The sequence below is a fragment of the Drosophila serrata genome, unplaced genomic scaffold (genome assembly GCF_035046125.1).
Source record: "Drosophila serrata isolate PLE 108 unplaced genomic scaffold, ASM3504612v1 contig_82, whole genome shotgun sequence".
In the NCBI taxonomy this organism is placed as follows: domain Eukaryota; kingdom Metazoa; phylum Arthropoda; class Insecta; order Diptera; family Drosophilidae; genus Drosophila; species Drosophila serrata.
In genome coordinates this window covers 242,331-265,429 of record NW_028256980.1, presented here as the reverse complement: position 1 = coordinate 265,429, position 23,099 = coordinate 242,331, and the positions used below count along the sequence as shown (strand labels likewise).

The following is a 23,099-nucleotide window of genomic DNA, read 5'->3' as shown; positions in this document are numbered from 1 at the left end:
TTTGTTTAAATTAATTTTCTTAAAATTTATTTGTTGTTATTAACTGTTAGGTGCCGTTGGACTTATTGTGTTTTTGTTTTGTTTTGTTCTTCCACTTTTTGTTGGACAACCGAATTGGAATTATGTATAATCCAAGTTGAAGTGTTTTAAAACGTTTTGCGTAATTATTGTTCCAGAACTGAATTATAAAATTTAATTTATTTTTCACTCGACGTTTTTTTTTCGGATACTTTTTGTATCCTACCGACTGCGCCAGTGAAGTGTTTCTGTTTTGTGAGTCGAACTAATGTCCCGTCAGTTGACTAAGGACAACGCTAAGTTGAATTAATAAAACGAATATTCCGCTTCACGTCTTTATTCAAATGATCTCAGCTTAAGACTAAATTATTGTGACAAAAATCTTACTTCTACTGCCCTTGGTTTACAAAAGTTGGGGAGCGAGATCGCCCGCTTGGGATACTGATTGAAGAATTATGTTATTGAGAAGCAGCATTGCCTGCTCCGGATGTGGATTGTTTACATTGGTTCAGCGTGGGATCGCCTACGCTGCAGATTCATATTTCTTGGAACATAACGGAATTTGTGAATATGTCACTATATAGTAATCAATACAATATTCAATACAATATTCAATACAATATTCAATATATATATATATATTGAATATTGTATTGAATATTGTATTGATTACTAGTCACCGAAGTTCTATGTACAAGTCACGCAGTATCAATATTAATAGTGGGTACAAGTTACGCCGAATACTCGAATTTACTTCTTAACTATTATATCGAGTTTCAACGAGAGAGAGGGGGATGGGACGACAGTGATTGCAACTACAATACATACAATAAATAAAATAAATAAATGTTGCGTCCACAAGCGGTTTAATTTTAAGTATGTATGTAATTCTTAAAAAATATATATTGAATTTTTTAATTAGTTTATTAAAAAAAAGTTATTAACTAAACCGAGACTTGGTGGCTTCGAAATCAAATTTTGCGAGTGATGTATATTTCTTGCTTAGCCTAGCTTATGCAAAGGTTGGCGAAGGCGAGGCGAATTCGCGAAGAGAGCGAGAGAGCTTTATTGCGCGGCAGGTTGTCCTCTGCCACGATGACGAGCTGTCCCTCCTTCACGTTGTCCTGCTCGTGGTGCCACTTGCCTCGGATTTGGAGGCCCAGCACATACTCCCGGGAACATCGCCGCCAAAACGTTTGCTTGGCTGACGAGACAAGCCGCCATCGCCGCAAGCATCTGAGACCCTCCTGGTCCGGGGTCCGCAGTGCTGGTGCTGCGACGAGGGGCCCGCCTGTCAGCAGGTGTCGGGGAGTGAGTGCCTCTCCGTCGCTTGGGTCCTGGCTGAGAGCTCCGGGGGGCCGTGAGTTCATTATGGTCTCTATTCCGACGAGGACTGTCCCCAGCTCTTCTGCGTTGAGGAGTGCGCTGCCCAGCTGTCGTACGAGTAGGTGCTTGACAGTTTTCACACCTACCTCCCATAGTCCGCCCATGTGCGGAGCCCGGGGGGGTGTGAACGCAAATTCGCATCCGCTTTTTTATGCGAATTCGCGAATCGCGTCCGCCTGCTCCTCGAGCCTCTCGCGAAGAGCCTGGAAGTGACGACTCGCTCCGACGAAGTTCGTCGCGTTGTCGCAATGTACTGTCTGGGGACATCCTCGGCGACCAATAAATCTTTGAAAAGCCAATAAAAAAGGGTCAGTACTTAGGTCTGAAACAATTTCTAAATGAACCGCCTTGGACGCAGAACAAACAAATAAGGCAATGTAAGACTTTTATGGGGGCCTTCCTCGGATTTTCAATGTCGTATAAACAGGGCCACAAAAATCAACGCCACATATTGCAAATGGGAGGAGAGCACGGAGTCTTTCTGCGGGAAGATTTCCCATAATTTGAGTCATCAGTCGGGGCTTGTATTTAAAACAGCGCACACACGATCGAACTGTCTGACTGGCCCTGGAGAGGCGAACCACCAGCCGGAACGGAATCCGAAAACGGATTCCGGGCACAAATGGCGGGCTCGTCCGTTCAAGACCCGTATGCAGCTGATCCAGGTCAACCTAAACCACTGTAGGGCTGCGCAGGACCTGCTGACGCAGACGGTGCGCGAGGTAGGGGCGGATGTGGCCATAATCAGCGAGCCCTACAGGGTTAGAGAGGGAGGAGAGTGTGCCAAGGACCGCACTGGCAAGGCGGCCTTGTGGCTCTGTGGCGACGGCCTGCGGCAAATGTCCAACATCCTGGCAGCAGATGGATTCGTGAGGGCGGATGTGGCGGCTTCCGAATCTATTGCTGCTATCTGGCGCCTAGCCTCCCGCTGGAGACGTTCAGCAGGATCCTTGAGGACCTCAGCAGTGACCTACGTGGAAGGGCCAACGTCATAGTCGGAGGCGACTTCAATGCTTGGGCTCAGGAGTGGGGATCGGTCCTGACCAACGCCAGAGGACGCGTGGTGCTGGAGGCTTTGGCCGCGACAGACGTCGTCCTCCTAAATAACGGGGGGCGGCACACGTTTGTCAGAACGGGAGCCGCCTCTGTCATCGACCTCACATTTTCCAGCAGAGCAATCTCCCACTCTGCCAAATGGGAGGTTAGCGATGTCTACACCGGGAGCGACCACGAGGCGATCCTGTGCTCCGTCGGAGTACCTGAGGCAGGTATCCGTTCGGTTCTGCGGCCCGCAAAAGCATACAGGCCGGACACGCTGTGCATCCGGACTTTTACTAATGCGTTGGAAGGCATGGAAACAGGTAAGCCGGGTGGAGCCAAAGGGATTGCAAATCATGTGGCGCTGGAGCATGCATGCGACCAGAGCATGCGGCTAAGAGGGTCGTTTCGAGGAAGTCTCAGGCCAGTCTTCTGGTGGAGCGACGAGATCGGCGATCTGCGATCCACCTGCCACCGAGCCCGCAGGCAGCTGACTCGTGCTCGCGACCCTCAAGGTGGCCATAAGAGGCGCAAAGAGGGACCGATTCCTGCAGCTCTGCGACGAGGCGAAGGACGACCTTTGGGGCGAAGCGTACCGGATGGTGGTCAAGGGCCTGAGAGCTGGCAGCACAGATCCATCGGACCCCGAAGAGCTGGATGTCATCGTGCGAGCGCTGTTTCCGAGTGGAGCTCCGGTGACTGTGGAGCCGAGCGCAGACCGCCACCCCGATGTCGCCTGCGAAGTCTCGGAAGAGGAGGTGATTCGGTTGGGAAGGAGCGTGCACCACAAGAAGGCGCCGGGGCCGGATGCCATACCCAACAGAGCCCTGAAAATATCACCCGAGGGAGTTCGCCACTTTGTACTCCAAGTGCCTGGAGGAGGGAATCTTTCCGGAGAGGTGGAAAAGGCAGAAGCTACTGCTGCTCTCCAAGCCGGGCAAGCCACCGGGGGAGCCATCTTCCTATAGGCCAATCTGCCTGACCGACACCGCTGGCAAGGTGTTCGAGAAGATCGTGGCAGCCAGACTGGCTGCGGCCATCAAGGAGTCCGGAGGTCTCTCCCCGAGCCAGTTCGGTTTCCGGAAAGGGTGGTCCACGCTCGATGCCATTGAGATGGTCAAGGACATAGCTAGTTCGGCCATCGTGGGTAAGAGGTAGAAAGGCGGCTCTAAGAGCTACTGTTTCGTATTAACGCTGGACATAAAGAACGCCTTCAACACCGCGGACTGGAACCGAACCTTGGAGTCCCTCGTCGCCCTGAATATCCCAGGGTACTTACTAAAAGTAGTAAGGAGCTACTTTAGTGAGAGAGTGCTCTTAGTGGCGTCAGCTATGGGTTCCAGAGCGTACGAAGTCTGTGCCGGAGTCCCCCAGGGCTCCGTTTTGGGACCCCTGTTCTGGAACACCATGTACGACAGGGTTCTGCGACTACCTATGCCCAGTGGCACTACTGTCGTCGGGTTCGCCGACGACGTGGCAGTGGTCGTAATCGCCAAGGAGCGTACCGCTGCGGAAGACTTGGCGAACGAAGCGATCGGAACGATCGAGGCATGGCTTACGAGCGCTGGCCTGGAACTAGCGGCGCACAAAACGGAGGCAGTCCTGATCTCGAGCAGGAAAGCGGTGGAAACGTCCGAGATCCAGGTCGGTGGAACCGTGATCAGATCGCAGAGGGCGATCAAATACCTCGGCGTCCTAATCGACACACGGCTGTCATTCAGGGAGCACCTGGGGTATGCCCAGAAGAAGGCCAGCGGGACAGCAGGAAGTCTCGCCCGCATATTGCGACGAAACCATACATGCGGGGCGTAGAGGCCACTTATAGACTGTGCGCTGTTAGGGTGGCGAGCGCTTTCAGGACGGTTTCGGACGACGCCGTTCTGGTGATAGCCGGCATGGTCCCCCTGAGGGAGCTGGTCCGTGAGAAGGCTGAGATTCGGTGTGCGCTGCGAAGTCACGAAGGACCAGGAGGCGGAGCCAAGGCCGAGGCGAAGAGCGCGGCTAGAGGAATGAGCTACGAGAGCTGGCAGGCGAAGTGGGACGCCTCGTCCAAAGGGCGTTGGACGCACAGGCTGATCCCTAACCTAGTGGCATGGATGGAGCGGAAGCATGGGCAGGTGGTTTTCTACCTGACCCAGGTTTTGCGCGGGCATGGTTGCTTCCGTAGCTACCTCAAGAGGTTCGGCCATGACGACGAGGATGGTTGCCCGGAGTGCGGACCTGGAGTTGCGGAGGATGTGCACCACATAGTGTTCGAATGCCGCCGATTCGACGATGAGAGGGCCGCCCTGGAGGAGGTAGCAGGAGCGGAGATCAGGGTGGACACGCTGGTTCCGCTGATGATGGAGGCTCCCAGGATAGGGGAAGCGACAGCAGCATTCTCTGCCAAGGTGCTGAAGGCTCTCAGAGTGCTGGAGAGGGGTAGAAGGGAGCGGACGGGCTAAGAGGCCTACTATTGTGCGAAGCATTCTTTGCGGCCGTACCGCACAATATGGGTCCTTGCATCGTTCCTAGTTTTTTAATTATTTATGTTACTTTAGGTGTTGTTTGTAGGAATAAAGTCGAATATAAAAAAAAAAAAAAAAAAAAATGTCTGACTGCAGAGTTCCTGAGCGTTTATGGTCCAAATACGTTGTCGTAGGATGCTCGAGGACCGACATGAAAATTTGTGTGGTTCATATGCCGGACGTAGCTATGCACAAATTGGGAGCGTTTCGTCAACAGCAAGGGAAACTTGGCATCTTAAGATATAGGAGCGTTTGCTAGTCGCCCCCCAACTAGCAACAATGAAAAATTGCACCAAGTGCCCGCGTCTTCATGGATGAATGGGTTCAATCGCTGAAGACATGGGCCGACCTTGGAACCTTTATGCATTTTTACGATTTCTATTTGATACTCGTGATTCTGAATGCTTAATGCTTCAGTATATTTAGTCGGTGACAGAGTTTTTTCGAAAACTATACTCTTGTCTTTACATTTTCTTATAAAGCGAAACATACAAGCGAACACTCTCAGCAGTTTAAGGTGTGACGAGAATCCCTCAATGACGTCTAGCAAATCGAAAGTTTGCACCGCAGCGGTCAGTCCGATTGCAGTCTTTCTTGCTTCCTGACGCAAGACTTCCTCATCCAGTTAGAAACGAACATTTATGGGCCAGTTCTCCTCTTCGTCCTTCAGAAACTGAGGTCCCGTGAACCAGATCGACTGTCCAATTTCGTCGACGTCACAACCTCTAGACACTATATCTGTTGGGTTCTGCTTCGTTGGAACATGCCGCCATGTAGCCTGTCCTGACCATTCTTGAATCTCCGCAACCCTGTTCGAAACGAATGTCGACAACGACGATGGATGAGATCGGATCCTATGGAGAGTGACTTCCGAATCCGACCAGTAAACGATTCGTTCGATAGGGACATTTAGCATATTCCATGCAGTTTCTAAATGCAGCGGAATTGACTCATCCCAGTCTAACTTCTTAAGCCAAAGTTCCTGCAATAGGATCTTTCCTTTTATTACGATGGGACTTAATAATCCGAAGGGGTCAAACAGCTTGTATGTTACCGATAAAATGTTCCGTTTTGTCGCTCGAGGTCCCATGGCAGAATCGTCAATTTTAAATTTGAAGGCATCTTTGCTAGGCAACCAAGATATTCCTAACGCCTTAGTTGACTATGAGTCCGAGATAGGTATTGACTTAACTGTGCTCTCAGATGCAGTTACCTCAGATGAGTTTAAAAACCACTTTGTCAATTCAAAACCTGCTGTTTGAAGAACCTGAGACACTTCAGACTTGATTGTCCGTAGCTCCTCTACGCATGCAGCACCAGTTAGCATGTCATCGACATAAAAATCGGATCCAATTACGTCGGCAGTTCTAGGGAATGAAAGTTTCGCAGATTCACTCAACCTTTTTAAACACCAAATAGCAAGAAAAGGGGCTGATCCAGTTCCAAATGTAACGGTATTAAGCTTGTATAATCTCAAGGATTCAGAGGGGTCTATCCGCTTCGTTAGCCATCACTTGTCGATACATCTTTTTTACATCGGCAGTCAGGGCATACCTGTGCAGCCGGAAGCGAAGTAGAGTGGAGTACAACTCTTCTTGGATTGTCGGTCCCACCATCAAGATGTCATTTAAGGCCACCTGAGTCGATGTTTTGCACGATGCATCGAAAACAACGCGCATCTTTGTTGACGTACTCTGGGGCCTCAACACACATTGATGGGGAATGACATAATGTGGAGTGAAACGAATTTTGTTGTCTGTAGGCGACATGGTGGTAGCTCAAAGGGTTGAGACGACAAACACTGGAACCCGAAGCACTGCCGGTCCGGGTTCGAGTCCCGGTAGTAAGTAGCATGGTCACCCCCGGACCTTCCTTCCATTTTCCATTGAACTTCTCCCCTCACTATTGTAAAAAAGTTGCTATACTACAGTAATTGTACAATAATAAAATGTAGCTCAATAAATAAGCATTTAAAAAAAAAAAAAAAAAAAAGTAGGCGACATATGACCTAAGGCGAGATATTTTTCCATAAATTCTAAGTTCCGTTTTGCATCTTCAAAGGAATTGCCTAACCCCTTAGGGTCAGATTTAAACGGCAGCCTTACTTTAAACCGACCTGATGGCAATACCTGAGTAGTCTTCCTGTAGTACTCTTCACATAACTTGTGCTCAGGGGACAGAATTTTTTTTGGATTTGGCATTTCTTCCAGTGACCAAAATTTCTGTAGCGTGGTGTCGATCGACACTAACTGTTCTTCACTACAACTGGAACTATTCACAACTTGTTTCGGGACTGCAGATTTATATCTCCCCGAGACAACCGAACCAAGAAGTGTCTTTTGAAGAGTTGGATAGTCAGGACCTTGTTTATAACCGGTGATCGATTTCAAGATCTAGAAATCGAACGAGAACTCACTCCCATTGATTCGTGACTTCATCACGGTGTGTATCTTTTTCTTGACTTGAGAATTGGACTCGCCAATACCAAGTAAGTTGATACACGACTCCTCTCTACGAATCTGTAAGCGGTTCGCTAATTTTTCCGTAGCCAAGATCACCCTGTCCAATGACGTAGCATGCATAACATGTGACGTGGAAGGCTGCTCTTGGTTAAAAGGAGGAAAAATATTCTCTTGAAGGGGTGGCAACGCTAAACTTTTATCAGGCACTGTGTATTTGTGGAGCAGAATGTGATGTGAGCGGTCACAAGCTCTACACTTTTTTCCTTTGCATTTTGACACAGTATGGCCTTTTCGCAGACAATTGATGCATAAGGAGGCTGACTTGACAAACTCAAACCTTTGCATTATGTTACAGAGAGACGCCCAAACGGGCTGCAATTCTGTAGCGAATGATCTTCTGCATTGCAATAGCTATAAGTTTGCAGAGGCTTGCTGTTGGAGGAGGAACACCAAAATGAGCTTCGATTATGTGGTTCGTTCGGCGGTAATTTTTCCAGCTTTGGTTTTGTCGATTCTTCTGCCGATAAATTCGATCGATTCGGCGATATAACATTTTCTCACAATCGGACCAAAATGGCAATGTCTCATAATCGAGCTGTTCCTCCCATTTTTGTTTGGTCACTGGGCCGACTCTATTTAATACCAAAAATATCAACATTGCGTTCGAAATTTTTGTATCATCTCCTATCGATAGCAGAGAACCGTAAATCGACGAAACAGTGTCGATAAGATTTCTCAAGGAGGATGCGGATTAATGCGATATTTTTGGAAAACTAAACAATGTTGAAATATTATTCATAAAGATGAGGCATTCGTTGTCGTAAACCTTTCTTAAACTGGCCATCGCCTTTTCGTAATTACTCTCGATGACTTGGTAAGCTTTAATTGTTCCTAAAGCTTCACCAGAGAGACATGAAATTAAATGGTTAAATTTTTCGATAACTGGAATGCTGGCATCTTTTTGAACCAAAGTTTCGAAGAGGTTAATAAAATTTTTAAATTCCGAATATTTTTCACTAAATTTTGGCAATGCCAAAATTTGGAAGTCGCGCACGAGTTGGTGCTACAGCAGCTGATCCCGGAGTTTCGCTGCTGGCTGCTGTCCAAATGGCAGATAATAATGACAATAATTTTGCCTAGGTCATGATGCTAAGTTCTTCCAACTCGTCGCCATATTCATCGCCACTATCTATGTCTTCTATCTGTTCTTGTATTTGATTTGCCTTGTTAATTGAAGCATTTAAGTTTTCGAGTCGACATTTTAATTCTTCTTCTAAAATCGGAATCGAACCCTGTTCCAGCCGCTCGTTTAATCGGCGAATGGTTCTGACCCGACTTTGGAGCTTGCTTTCTCCTCCAGAAGAGATTTATTTTTTGTATCCTGGCTTTTCAGTCAGAAGTTTGTAACGCAGTGAAGGAGGCTCCTCCGACTATATAAAGTATATATATTCTTGATCAGGATCAACAGCCGAGTCGATCTAGCCATGTCCGTCTGTCCGTCTGTCCGTCTGTCCGTCTGTCCTTCTGTCCGTCTGTCCGTCTGTCCGTTTATACGCAAACTAGTCTCTCAGTTTTGAAGCTATCTGAATGAAACTTTGCAGTTAGTCTTCTATATACTCTCACTCGCATATATGTCGGAACGGGCCGGATCGGAACACTATATCATACAGCTGCCATAGGAATGATCAGAAAATTTTTACAAAGAAAATTATAACATTTTTAGTTTTCAACAGAATTTGATCAAATTTGAGATATAGCCATTTCATATTATTCTACAATTTTGTGTAAAATTTTATGAAAATTAGACGACTATATCATATAGCTCCCAAAGGAACGATCGAGAAATTAATTAAATTAAAATGTATAACATTTTCAGTTTTCAATAGATTTTCATTAAATTTTAGATATAGCCATTTCATATTATTCTACAATTTTGTGTACAATTTTATGAAAATTGGACGACTATATCATATAGCCCCCATAGGAACGATCGAGAAATTAATTCAATTAAAAAGAATAACATTTTCAGTTTTCAATAGATTTTCATGAAATTTGAAATATAGCCGTTTCATATTATTCTTCAATTTTGTGTTAATTTTTATGAAAATCGGACTAATATATCATATAGCTCCCATACGAACGATCGAGAAATTTGAGAGGAATAAGAATGGCGGTGGCTGTTGTCGGAAGACTGACAATCGCGGTGGCGATAACATTTTTAGTTTTCAACAGAATTTAATCAAATTTAAGATATAGCCATTTCATATTATTCTACAATTTTGTGTAAAATTTTATGAAAATTGAACGACTATATCATATATCTCCCATAGGAACGATCGAGAAATTAATTCAATTAAAAAGTATAACATTTTCAGCTTTCAACAGATTTTCATCAATTTTGATACATAGCCATTTTATAAGATATACAAAAAATTAATAAAATTAAAGATTATAACTTCTTCAGTTTTCACCAGATTTTCATCAAATATGAGATATAGCCATTTTATTTTAATCTACAATTTTGTGTAAAGTTATAAAAAAAACCGGACTACTATATCACATAGCTGCCATAGAAACGTTTAAAAAATGCATACAATTAAAAATTATAACGTTTTCAGCTTTCAGCAGATTTTCATTAAATTTGAGATATAGCCATTTTATATCAGTCTTAAATTTTGTGTCATATTTTGGGAAAATCGGACGACTATATCACATATAACGATCGTTAGATGTGGAGCAAAAATTAAAAATCTGCGAATGTAAGACTGCAAATATAATATGTATAGGTGAATGAAATGAAAGCAGGCATTACTTCATTGTTTTTTAATATTAATGTATATATTTTATATTGTATGGATTCCTAGTCATCGAAGTTCTATCTGCAAGGGTAGAAGTTAGCTTCCTTTCTTGTTATGTTAAAAATCAACGACGTAATGCCATCTTTCATTACATTCACCTATGCATTTACAGTTTTATATTTCTATGGCAGCTATATAATAAAGTAGTCTGGGTTTCCACAAATTTAAAACGCATTTCTATAATATAAAATGGCTATATCTAAAATTTTATTACATTTTTGCAAACTGGAAAAGTGATTATTTTTTTGTAAAAATTTTTCAATCGTTCCTATGGCAACTGTATTCATATATAGTCCGCCAATCAGACTTATATAGGAATAAGAGTATATATACAAAAACTAATTGCAAAGTTTCATTTAGATAGCTTAAAAACCGAGAGACTAGTTTGAGTAGAAACGGATAGAAGGACGGACGGGCAGTCGGACGGCCAGACTGACGGAAATGGCTAGATCGATTTGATCAAGAAGATATATACTTTATAGGGTCGGAAAAGTCTCCTTCACTACGTTGCCGACTAATATTATATATATTATATAAATGTTATAATACATCAATATATATAACAAGAAAAAAGACTAAAAGACTGTTAGTTACACCAATTATAACTCAAGAACGGCAGAACAGATTTGGGTGAAAATTAGTAGGGAGGTAGCTTAGAGCCAGAAGACGGACATAGGGTACTTTTTAGCCCGTTCGACAGAAAAGCGGGATATCCATCGCTGATATATAGCATTTACTACAAACCAATATATCTAGTAGTCGTTTCCTAACATTTCAATTGGAAACAAAATAAATAAAGTGTAAGCATTTGTCTTTAAGGTGGTAAGTTGAAATGTGTTTATTATGTGGATCCTGCATTTGAGATCCAATAATGCGACACAGTTAAAATGTATTTATATTAATTAAAGTATAACATTCAAAGAATGTCATAAAATTTGTATAAAGAAATATTCAAAAATATGGCAATGTAACCTGTCCGGGCGTGTCTCGAAAAAAAGTTGAATTGCGGTGTCAATCATAACTCGGTTCCGGAGCATCAGAAATAAAACAATCCAAATTCATTCGTTAGGTTACAACGGCAACGATGTCGAGTTTTTTTGAAATACCAATTTTTGAATTTTTTTCACTTTAAAGTGAAAAACACGAGTGTTTGTGAAAAAATAGTCTAATTTGTCATTGTAAAATCAAAATTATAAACAAAAAAAAAAACAAAAAAAAATCGACATCGTTACCTTGCAAAATAGGTACAGAAATAGTGTTTAAAATTTAAATAGGATCGGTGCAGTAATTTTGAGTTGGGAGAAAAGCGCTTTCAAGTTTTAAGCACAAAAAAATTCAGTGTAAAGGAAAATCTTGCAAGAAAAATAATACTCATAACTCCGTCAATTCTGTTTAAATTTACTTGAAATTTTGGCACAACATTCTTCAGATATAATGCTTTCAATATAAAATAAAAGAATGAAAATATAAAATACAATACATTCACAGTAGAACGATTTTTATAAAATTAAAACCGAATTTCTAGAATAATATAAATGATATATTATATATATCTTAAATATGCAAATCTGTTTTAAGTTGAAAAAGATCAATTTTGGTTCTAAATATTTTCCGATCGTTTCTATGACAGCTATATGATATAGTTCTCCGATCCCGTTCCAACATATGTACATATTTGGATGAAATATTGGTTTCAATTTTTTAATATTGCCGGGCGAAAGTTTTAAAGAACGTTCTAAGAATAGGTTCTTTGAATATTGTCTGCTATTAGGAACGTTGATAAGAGAATATTCTTAATAATTAAATACAAAATGAACGTGCTGAACAAAATGCATTGACACGGACCCAATATGCACAAGTTCGCCGTGTAGAACGCTACCTTAGAGTAACTAGAGAAAGACAAAATTAATTTTGAAATACCCTCCAATTATCAGGCGTTCAGGGTGTCATATTAATATTTAAATTGAAAAAAAAGTTTTTTTCGAACTTGCTTCCCAACAATTTGATTAAAGGGCAATTTCACCATAGGCAAAGCGCTTTGTTATCACCAACCAACTAATAAAAAATTAATTCAGATCTATTTTGTTAAATCAGCGTTGTGCAATTTTTACTGAAACTATACGGCAAATTATCGAGCAATTCAAAATCTTCTGCATGAGCATAATGAATTAGTTAGATTGTTCAAAATTGCATTAGATAAAATGCGTTCCGACGGCCACAAAATCATTATCAGAACATTCAAAGGACCATATGAAAGCCATGCAAGACATTAAGTTGTCAAAAAATATAGTTTATCATTTGCTCTCAACTTATGAGATTCAAATAAATTAGATGTGAATTTCATTTATCTGCGTTTTATTATCACTCTGTGGTATACTTGTATACTTTGTTTACTTTTAGTGGCAGGTATATCTACACTAAAGCATAAAAGCATGAAAAAATTTCATTTTTTTTAAAGTTACTTGCCTTAATTTAATCCTTAAATATAGGAAAAATGTTATTGAATTTAGAAAAAAAATTCTCATCCAAATTTCAAATAACCCTAAAACGAAGAAAAATCTTTCTAAATGTAAGACAAGGTTTTTTCCCATATTTCTGGCAAATCGCCCTAAAAACAAGAAATTTTTTCTACATATAAGAAAAATCGCCTTAGATTAAAGAAAGTTTCTTTCCTGATTTTAGGGGATATTTTTCTCTAATTTGGGGAGACTTGCCTTGACTTTAATGGCGAATTTCTAAAACTACGGGCGAGAAGTGGGTTTTTAATGGCGATTTCAAGTTAAAATTTTTATGAGTGTAACAACTTTTATTGGTATTACATCATTTACAATTTTAATAAGCAGTTAATTTTAATACGATTTCTTATATAGGTTCCTATTGAGATTTTAAAAAGACAAAATAAGAAATTTTATTTGCGATTTAAGTTGAAACTAAAAGATGAACAATAAATTGGTATACACATTTTTCTTATTCCTTATTCGTTAGAAAGAGACCAATCCATAAGCCTCAAGATTTCATCATATACGTATACATTTTTTTTTTGGTTTAACTTATAAAATGTATTCACTTTAATCAATCAACTGAATGGCTGTAAAACTTTGTTTACAATGAGAACAAGGTGACTTGGAAATAATAGGAAAAGGAAATAACAGTTTAAACAACAAAGTGATTACAATTTAAGGAAACCAGAAGTGTGTCGTCCTTTTGTCCAAAGATCGCCGGAATGCCTTCGCTTGAGTCGCCTTCTGATTGTCAGGTTGGCCAAAGATGCTGCTAGCTAGTTCTTATGGGCCGCGAGGCGTTCATTACCGACTTACTGACTGTTAATTTTTTCCCTGACAGAGGGAATGTGTAAGCCGCTTCCAAGGGCGTCGTTCCTCACATAGCATGGAGCAACCATACGCAGCGCTGGGTTTTGGATACGTTGCACTTTCATGACGTTGGTGTCAGAAGCTACGTATGCAGTAGGTCAACGAAGTAAGAACGATATACTTAAGTAATAGCAATTTGTTCTCAAGGATGAGCTTGCTTGTAGACTTTAGCAACCAGTTCATGTTCTTGAGTTTAGCATGGTGTGTAGCTGCGATCGTTTTAGTATGCTGCTTCCATATGAGCCGCTTGACCAGGATCAGATCCAAGTACTGCGCCTGGGGTGATAAGGAATGTACCGAAAAGAAACTGCACACTTTCTTTCTACTATAACTTTCATGTTTTTGATTCGATTTCAATTTTTCTTTTTGTTCTTTTTATAGCAAAACTTTAACTTTCAATTTTTATAAACAGAATTTAAAAAAAATTAACTTCTTATTTTTAAGCGAATTTTTCGCTTAACTCCTCTCATCAGGTTCTGCACACTCTCCTTGGTGACCTTGCCGGCTGCACGCATCCAGTTTTTTTTCATTTCTTTGTTATTTTGGGAGAGACTACCATTTTTTATTATATTTCGCTTAACGATGGCCCAATATCTCTCAATGGGTCGCAGCTCTGGGCAATTTGGTGGGTTCTCCTCTTTTGAAACAAACTTGATGTTCTCCGCCTCAAGGAGCGCCAATGTTGACCGGGCATAGTGCGCTGACGCTAAGTCTGGCCAAAATATTGTCGACACGTTGTGCTTTCTATAAAACGGTATTAAACGTTTTTTAATGCACTCTTTTTGGTAAACCTCTGCGTTTATTGTGCCATTTGTGAAAAATGGGCTGGTTTTTAGGCCACATGTGCAAATTGCCTGCCATATCAGGACTTTCTCCCCAAATTTGTCCATTTCTATTTTGGTGTCCGAGTCGCTAATTGTTTCACCTTTGGCTTTTGTGTAAAATTGGGGGCCTGGTAATGTTTTTGAGTCCAATTTTACATATGTTTCGCCGTCCATTACGACGCATTCCACTGCATCAGTGAGCAAGCGATCATAAAGCTTGCGTACTCTCGTTTTGCCGACTTCTCGTTGGCGCAAACTTTTTTTGGCACTTTTTGTTTTTTATAAGTCTTTAGGCCATGCCGTTGTTTTATGCGCTGCACCATACTTACACTTGTTCGCGCTTTTTTGGCCAAATCTCGAACTGACGTCGTGGGATTTTTCTCAATTAAAGCTAGCACCTTCTTATCGACGCTGGCATCCCTTGGACCTTTTTTTCTGCCAGTTTTTGGCAAATCTTTTAGAGAACATGTCTTCCCAAATTTGATAATAATATTCTTAACACTATTAACGCTTACTTTATAGCGTTTGGCTAAGTTTTGGTACGAAACACCGTTTTCTGTGCAGTAATTGTGCACAATTTTTTGACGGACGTGTTCTTCAATACGAGGCATTGCGAAATGTGCAAAACAAATAGTGAAAAGAGAACATGCAAACAACTCAGAATTAATAGAGCTTTCTAACGGTGCACCGCATGGCATGATCGAAACCTCCCACTGAGAGCTTTTCACAATTGAAAGTGTGCAGTTTCTTTTCGGTACATTCCTTAATGGAATCGTGCAGATTGACCCTGGAAAGCTTATTTTTAAATGCATTAAGAATGTGCTGAACAATTCTGTGTAGCTGCTTTCGGGTCCAATGATCTTGTCTAAAACCAAAGTGGTGATCGGGGATGGAATCCTGAACACTTCTTACTCCCATGATTCTACTAAGAAATATTATCTAGAATATTTTAGAGAATGTGTGTAGCAAGTTTATTGGTCTGTATGACTCGACAAGGTTCTCCGGTTTTCCTAGTTTTGGTATCATAGATATAACAGCACACTTCCATTGGGAGGGGAAGTGGTGGATATATGGTGGATTATTTGGCAAAGCCTTTGTAACTCTGCTGTCAATACAATAAAATTCCGGCGCTTTGCTATGGTGTAGCTTTCAGATATGGTGAGAATCTCACAAGCTGTATCGGTAGTACATCCGGGGAAGGAGCATTCAAGAAGACCAGAGTTTCCCCAACATCCTCATGGGTTGCGAGGTCAAATGGGTGGAAGCGATTCTCCAGCTCGTCTGCGAAAGCTGCAGGAATTTCAGAGTCAAATCTACACCATGTGTTGCTTTTTTTTAGAGATCTTTCGGATCTTCTGAGTGGATTTTCATAGGTCGAAATATTCGCGCTTGGTTCTATGCAGGAGGTCTTTTGTACATGCCCTTTGGTCTATGGGATCTTGGGATCTCATATACCTGCTACGTAGGGATCTTATCAACCTTACCAAGTGCTTAACTCCAGGTTTTAAAAGTGGCTGTTTCCAATAATATAAGAGTAGAAAACTTCTACTACTTCTTCTATATCATGCGATTCTCAAACCGGTACGAACGTACAGCATATAACTGTGGGGAACAGCCAGCAGCTCAAACCCAGAGATCCTTCTTAAGAAGCTGTTTTAATGCTCCTTTTTGTATGATAAACGCAACTATCCATAAAGAATTAATAATCCCATTTGTGAAAGATGAAATTAGAACAAGAAAGGAAGCTAACTTCGGCACGCCGATGTTTATATACCCTTGCAGGTATAAATTCTATGACTAGGAATCCATACCATATAAATTATATATATTTGTGTTAAAAAACAATGAAGTAATACTTGCTTTCATTTCATTCACCTATACATATTATATTTGCAGCTTTACATTAACAGATTTGCATTTTTCTTTTACATCAAACGATCGTTTATATGACACCTATATGATATAGTCGTCCGATTTTCATGAAATTTGACACAAAATTTAAGACTTATATAAAATGGCTATACCTCAAATATGATGAAAATCTGTTGAAAACTGAAAAAGTTATAATTTTTAATTGTATTAATTTCTCGATCGTTCCTATGGGAGCTATATGATATAGTAGTCCGATTTTCATAAAATTTTATACAAAATTGTAGAGTATAGTAAAATGGCTATATCTCAAATTTGATCAATTGAAAACTGAATTTGAAAACTGAAAGTGTTGTAATATTTTTTGTAAAAAATATCCGATCATTCCTATGGCAGCTATGTGATATAGTCGTCCGATCTGGCCCGTTCCGACATATATACGAGTGAAAGTATATAGAAGGCTAACTGCAAAGTTTCGTTCAGATAGCTTCAAAACTGAGAGACTAATTTGCGTAGAAACGGACAAAGGGACAGACGGACAGAAGGACAGCCGGACAGACGGACAGACGGACATGGCTAGATCGACTCGGCTGTTGATTCTGATCAAGAATATATATACTTTATATGGTCGGAGGTGCCTCCTTCCCTGCGTTGCAAACTTCTGACTGAAATTATAATACCCTGCAAGGGTATAAAAACAGTATAGCATATATACAGTAGCATATAACAAATTACACAGCCATGAAAATAATCTAGTAATTAAACTTGCAGATAACAGCTTAGAAATTAGAAGGCTTAAAAGAAAACAAGTTCTTGATCTCCAGTACTAATGAAACTGTAAATGGTATGTAACATAATAGTAAGCTTTATTGAAGGGTTTCTCTTATTGTAAATATCATTGTTAAAAAATTGGCTCATTGTCTATAGACAGATTTTAAATAAAATTGTTTAAAAAAAATGTATAAATAAATAAATAAAAAATAAGCCGGTAAACTATTGCTTGGAAGCGGGGAACGCTCGCCATTCGAGGCAGGAGTTTTCTGAGTATCGAGACCTCAGAGGCTGTGGTGAGCATTCTATCCTAATCTCCTGGGAACATGAACTTTGTTCCCAGGTCGTCAAAAAATTTGTTTGAATTCGTCGGCAGACCATTGGTATTTCGCCAAGGTCAGTTTTGACATTGACAGTGACACATTGTACATTTCGACTTTGAAAACAATAGAACTGGTAACATTGAAGACCGAATTTTAATATAATTGCAAAGCTACTGCGTTTCTGCTGGATATCGTAGCCGTGCAACTTTTAGCATTACGTCAATATTATGACTTTAAACAAAGAACTCCAGCTCAAGTTTTTGCTGGCGAGTCCGTCGGCGTTCCACACACCACTGTTAAGGCCGATTTGACTCATGGTTGAGTAACATTAGCTGGGAAATATCCAGCAAATCTGAGCGGCTTCTGGAGTATTTTGAGGTAATACAAGACACAAACCTCAGCAACCAAGACCGACTGATTGCAGGAACATTTGCTCTTGACGCAGCCATTGTTGATCGTTGATTGATTGCTGCATCGCTTTTGTTGAGGGGAGGTCTGCTGCTGAAGATCTAGCTGTTATTGTGGTTGAGGCCTTTGTTGTTGCTGTGATGGCTGCTGCTGCTTTCTAGGAGGAGGTGCTCTTTAATGCAGCTGACTTTGCTTTCTGTTGCTGCTGTTCAGTGGGGGGAATCGCTGACTCTGTAGGGGTATCATAGGGACTTGCTGGTGCTGGGGACGACTTGACCGCTGACAGCGTTAACGTAGAGTTTGAAGCCACGAAGTTTGACAAAAATTTAGATTACTTAACTGTTATAGGAGTTATAGGGGTCTCTTCAGTTGTCGAATAAATCTTTTGCCGTTTTTTATATAAGAATGTTAACTAGAAACAAGAAAAGAAGGTAACTTCGGCAAGCCAAAAATAAAACTTTGATGACTAGGAATTAATACAATGTAAATTATATATATTTATGTTAAAAAACAATGATGTAATGCCTGCTTTCATTTCATTCGCCTATACATATAATATATTATATTATATTGTATTTACAGTTTTACATTCACAGTTCTGCATTTTCCTCTATATCTAACGATCGTTTCAATGGCAGCTAAGTCGTCCAATTTTATAAAATTAAATTAAAGTTCTAGAATAATATTAAAGGCCTAAACCTCAAATTTGATTAAAATATTTTGAAAAATGAAAAAGTTATAATTTTTAATAGTATTAATTTCTCGATCGTTCCTATGGGAGCTATATGATAAAGTAGTCCGATTTTCATAAAATTTTCACAAAATTGTAGGATAATATAAACTGGCTATATATTAAATTTGATGCAAACCTGTTAAAAATTAAAAAAGGTTTTATTTTGTTTGTAAACATTTTTTGATTGTTCCTATTGCTGCTATATGATATATTCGTATGATCCGTTCCGACATATGTATATACGAGTGAGAGTATTTAGAAGACTAACTGCCAAGTTTTGTTCAGATAGCTTTAAAACTAAGAGACTAGTTTGCGTAGAAACGGACAGACAGGCAGCCGAACAGACGGACAGGACAGAAGAACACACAGACATGGCTAGATCGATTCGGCTGTTGATTCTGAACAAGAATATATACACTTTGTTTGGTCGAAGATGAATCCTTCAATGCGTTGCAAACTTCTGACTGAAATTATAATACCCTGAAAGATTATAAAAATATAGATGGCTTTCTATTTTTTACAGTACCGGGTATCAAAATTAACGTGAATCCACTTTATACTTACTATAATTACTATACATACTATTACTATACATACTATTATCATACTATACATATTATTACTATGAAAATGTTATATGAATAAAATAAAATTTTTGCTTAAATTTTTTAGGAGTGCCAATTTCAATTTAAAAATCGTCGCTGGAATTGCAGTATTACTAACGATGAAACTGTTTTTGGTCCAATGACGAGCTTAGGTAAGTAATAAATGTTATAGTACTTATGCCTACTTTAATATACCGCTCCCACCGTTTCTGCCCCCGCCTCACGGTAGCGCCTCTAGAACAAAACCTTCGCAAAAAAATGTGGCGAAAGGAATCAGCAACCCCATTAAGTTTACAATTTTTTGTTAGAAAATATAAAGTTCAACTTTCTTTTCGTTTTTTTGCAACGACTTTCAGGAAATAATTCGCAAAAAAAAAACGATTCCGAAGTTTGTGTACCTTTGCAGATTGCAACTCGATTACTAGGAATTAATGTAATCTTTATTATATATATTTATGTTAAACAAGAAAGTAAGCTTACTTTGACACGCCGAAGCTATTCGATTATTAATCAAAAAATAATATATACAGACAGACGGACGCACGGATGGACGGAGAGACAGACAGACAGATGGAAAAAAAGACGGACAAGCAAACGAGTGGCCAGATGAACGAACAGACGGACATGCCTAGATCGACACGGCTGTTGTGCTAATTAAGAAGATATATAAATAAATTGTAATGTAAATGAAACGGTGTACATAGTTTCTTAAAAACCGCCGGACCGATTCTCTTCAAATTTTTTACACAGCTTCTCTATAATGCCCTCATTCTTTCAATAAGTATTTTTTAGTTTAACATATGTACTTTGATGTACTAGTAAATAAAAAGTTGTATTCCCAATAACTTAGTCAAAATGAATTTTTGAAAAACCCTCCAATTTTCATTCGTTCAGGGTGGTCTACCCCCTTAAGGTTTTTATGAAGACTATTTGTGTTAGAGATTATTATGTGCAAATCACTGAAATTTGCACATAAAACTCTAAAAGGGATATAGAATTCAAAGTATTTTACACAATACCGCATCTTTAAGGGTATATAGAATCTAGTATATATACTCAGTACGTGGAAATAGAGCTGACCCAACAAGTCAGCACTTTCCACGTAACCACGGATGATATAAAAATTAATGGTAATGCTTAGCATAAGATAATTGGACGAAGTCTATTATAAGTAGAGGTTTCAAAGACCATCTTTGAAACGACACGAGAGAATGTCATTGGCTTGCATTTAGAGCCGTTTACGTTTAATAAGTTAATAATCATCATGTTTGAAAATTATTAAGATCTGTTTGTAAATCCGACTGGCAGGCAACGTCTTAGTATTACACTCTGGAGTTAGTCAAGACTTTTGGCAGGTCATTAATAAAAACTCTGACTGAAAACCCCATTAAATCGAATTTCCTAACAAGGAGACCTCCTAACAAGAGGACCTTTCGCGTCCTGCCATTCAGGTATCTTGAGATCCAATGGAAAACCCATTAAATCGAATTCCGTCACGGGAAGAGAATGCTTAACAGATTCAAATGCTTTACTGAAATCAGTATAGATTAGCCGCTATATGGAATAGTACAGATGAACATCTAGCCCTTATGAATCTAAATAGGTGTAAACATTGCACTATGGTCCAGAAGTAAATTTTTTTGGCATAAATTCAAAAAATAGAGTTACAGACCTAAAACTTTGCACATTATGATTTTTCAGAAAGACAATAATGTAAAAAAAAACTTTTGAGTCTGAGAGACCACGCCCTCTATTGCCTCCCATACAAACCGATTCGTAGTATTATAATTAGAAATTTAGTATGAAGCTGAATTCAGACAATATACTTACATTTATATATATACATAGGTATATGTTATGTATGGGTTTTGTCTTAAACATTATATTCTTCTTCTTCTTCTTCTAGTATTATTGAGCTGCCTTCGTTCAAGTCGTAATCCGCATCACAATCAGATTGCAATTCCTTTTCAAATGGGATGTTGTTCTCGGTTGACGGCAGTTCCAGAAGGCTTAATACTTCTTTGGGAATTGCTTTTTTTTGTGTTTTTTCGTTTTCTTTCCCTTAAACAGACACTAGATAGTAACGGATCCGAGGAATCGATCGCCCTGTGGAAAATGTCAGTCATAGTATTGATTCGGCTATTTTTCCTTGCGTGTGAGAGTCGGTCTTTTTTATAGATTTTATTGCGGGCTTCTGAAGCATTTTCGCCTAAGCATTCTAGTGGAACTAACGTTGAATTATATATTTGAAAACCGTGGACTAATATTTTGTGAATCGTTGGTGACATGGGGTACCACGGGTATTTATGCATATATAGGCAAATCGTTTTCTCACAAAAAGTTTGAAATTTGTCAGAGTTTATATAAAAGTTACACGAAACTGCTATTAATATAACGTGAAAATTATTTAAAAGGGTTTTGTCAAAGCCGGTAATGGATGATATTTGTTCAATATTTGCAAAAGCTCTTCTTGCTGTATTACCGGCATTGCTGTTCCCGCTACCATTTTGCTTTGGCACGCTTACTCGTAGACCCATATCATATCATTCCATATTTTTTCCTGAAAACGTTCGACCATATAGTTGCATTTTGGTAGTCATTTTTTTAATAATTGATTCAAAATTACTTGTTTTTTTTATTGATTTCTAATTTTTTATTATCTTCGACGTGGTAATGGCTCATTTTCTTATAAATGCAATCTAACACAGATGATATTTTGCGATTATTGCTGAGCCAAATATCGAAGAGATCGCTATGGTGAAATTCGAACGTCGCTAAATATTGGGGAATTGCGTGAAAAGGGGGACGAACGGGGAAAAGTTGTTAATTACCGATAAAGAACGACATATTTTAGTATAAACTGACGTAATTAGTTTTTGTCAGCAGCCGTCAGGTCGTTAGTTTTTTTCCACGAAACACAAGGGACGCATGTTAATTTTCTATAGAAAATACACATAAATTGAACATTAAACAAAACACAAACACTAAGACTACACATTAACAGACTATATTCAGTAAAAAATACATACCTTGATTTACAATTTTCATTACTATCAACAGTTTGTTCGGACAAAGAATTTTTATTTTCACGTAAAAAAGTAAACAAAGCAATTTGCCGCTAATTTCTTATTACCAAATAGCTATTCGATTGTGTGGTTTCGAAAGCTAAAAAAAAACTTCAGAGAAGCTTGTAAAGCATTTTTTCTTAGTTTTGTTTATGTTTGATATTTTAACTTTAATAATTTTAAATCAAAAATACAAAATTTAAACATGAAAATTTCGAATTTATGCCAAAAAAATCAACTTCTGGACCATAGTGCATTGTAAGAGTTGGTGGTAGTGAATGCTGTAAAAGATTTTCCTCATTATTTTCATAGAAGAAAATTCTTGATGCTTCTCTTTCTAATTCTATAAAATCATATAGAAATAAAATGATGAATAAATACCCATTTGATGTTGAAATACATAGAATATGACACACGTAGACATCTTATCTAGAAATTCATTTAGTCGGAATCCAGAACTTAATTTTCAAGTATCAAAGACAATAGAAGAGAAGCGAATTGATATGACCGAAATATCGGAAAATTGGATATTTGTACAATAAACGGATCCGGTAATTTCTAAAATCGTAAACAAATTGAACAATGATGATTTCCTATTATTAGTTCGGGATGTATGTATGTACATATGTATGTAACGGAATCTTTGAGCACTATTTTCAAAGGTTTCCAAATATCTGATAAACTTAAAACTTTGAATACTTCTCAAGGACCGATGAAAATGCAATAATTTGATAAAATTTGATTTAAATAAATAATAGTTAAAAAAACTAAAAAAACACGCTTTTATAAATAACCGAACTAAAAAGAAGAAAATAATTTATAATTACAATCAAAATTATTAAATTCAGAGCAATAGTATAT

At 39.2% G+C, this 23,099-nt stretch overlaps 1 protein-coding gene across 37 annotated transcripts in view; it reads left to right on the top strand.

The window, feature by feature from the left end:
* The window catches only part of Wnt5 (Wnt oncogene analog 5), a 208,524-nt gene that overhangs the window by 57,026 nt on the left and 128,399 nt on the right, over positions 1-23,099 (top strand). For all 37 annotated transcript variants that reach the window (XR_015273203.1, XR_015273199.1, XR_015273198.1 and 34 more), the window contains one exon: positions 19,241-19,325. Coding sequence is in view for 27 of the 37 variants with exons in the window: in XM_086839714.1 (XP_086695840.1) it covers positions 19,241-19,325 (85 nt within the window). In the remaining 10 variants the exon portion in view is untranslated. The remainder of the gene's footprint in view (positions 1-19,240; positions 19,326-23,099) is intronic.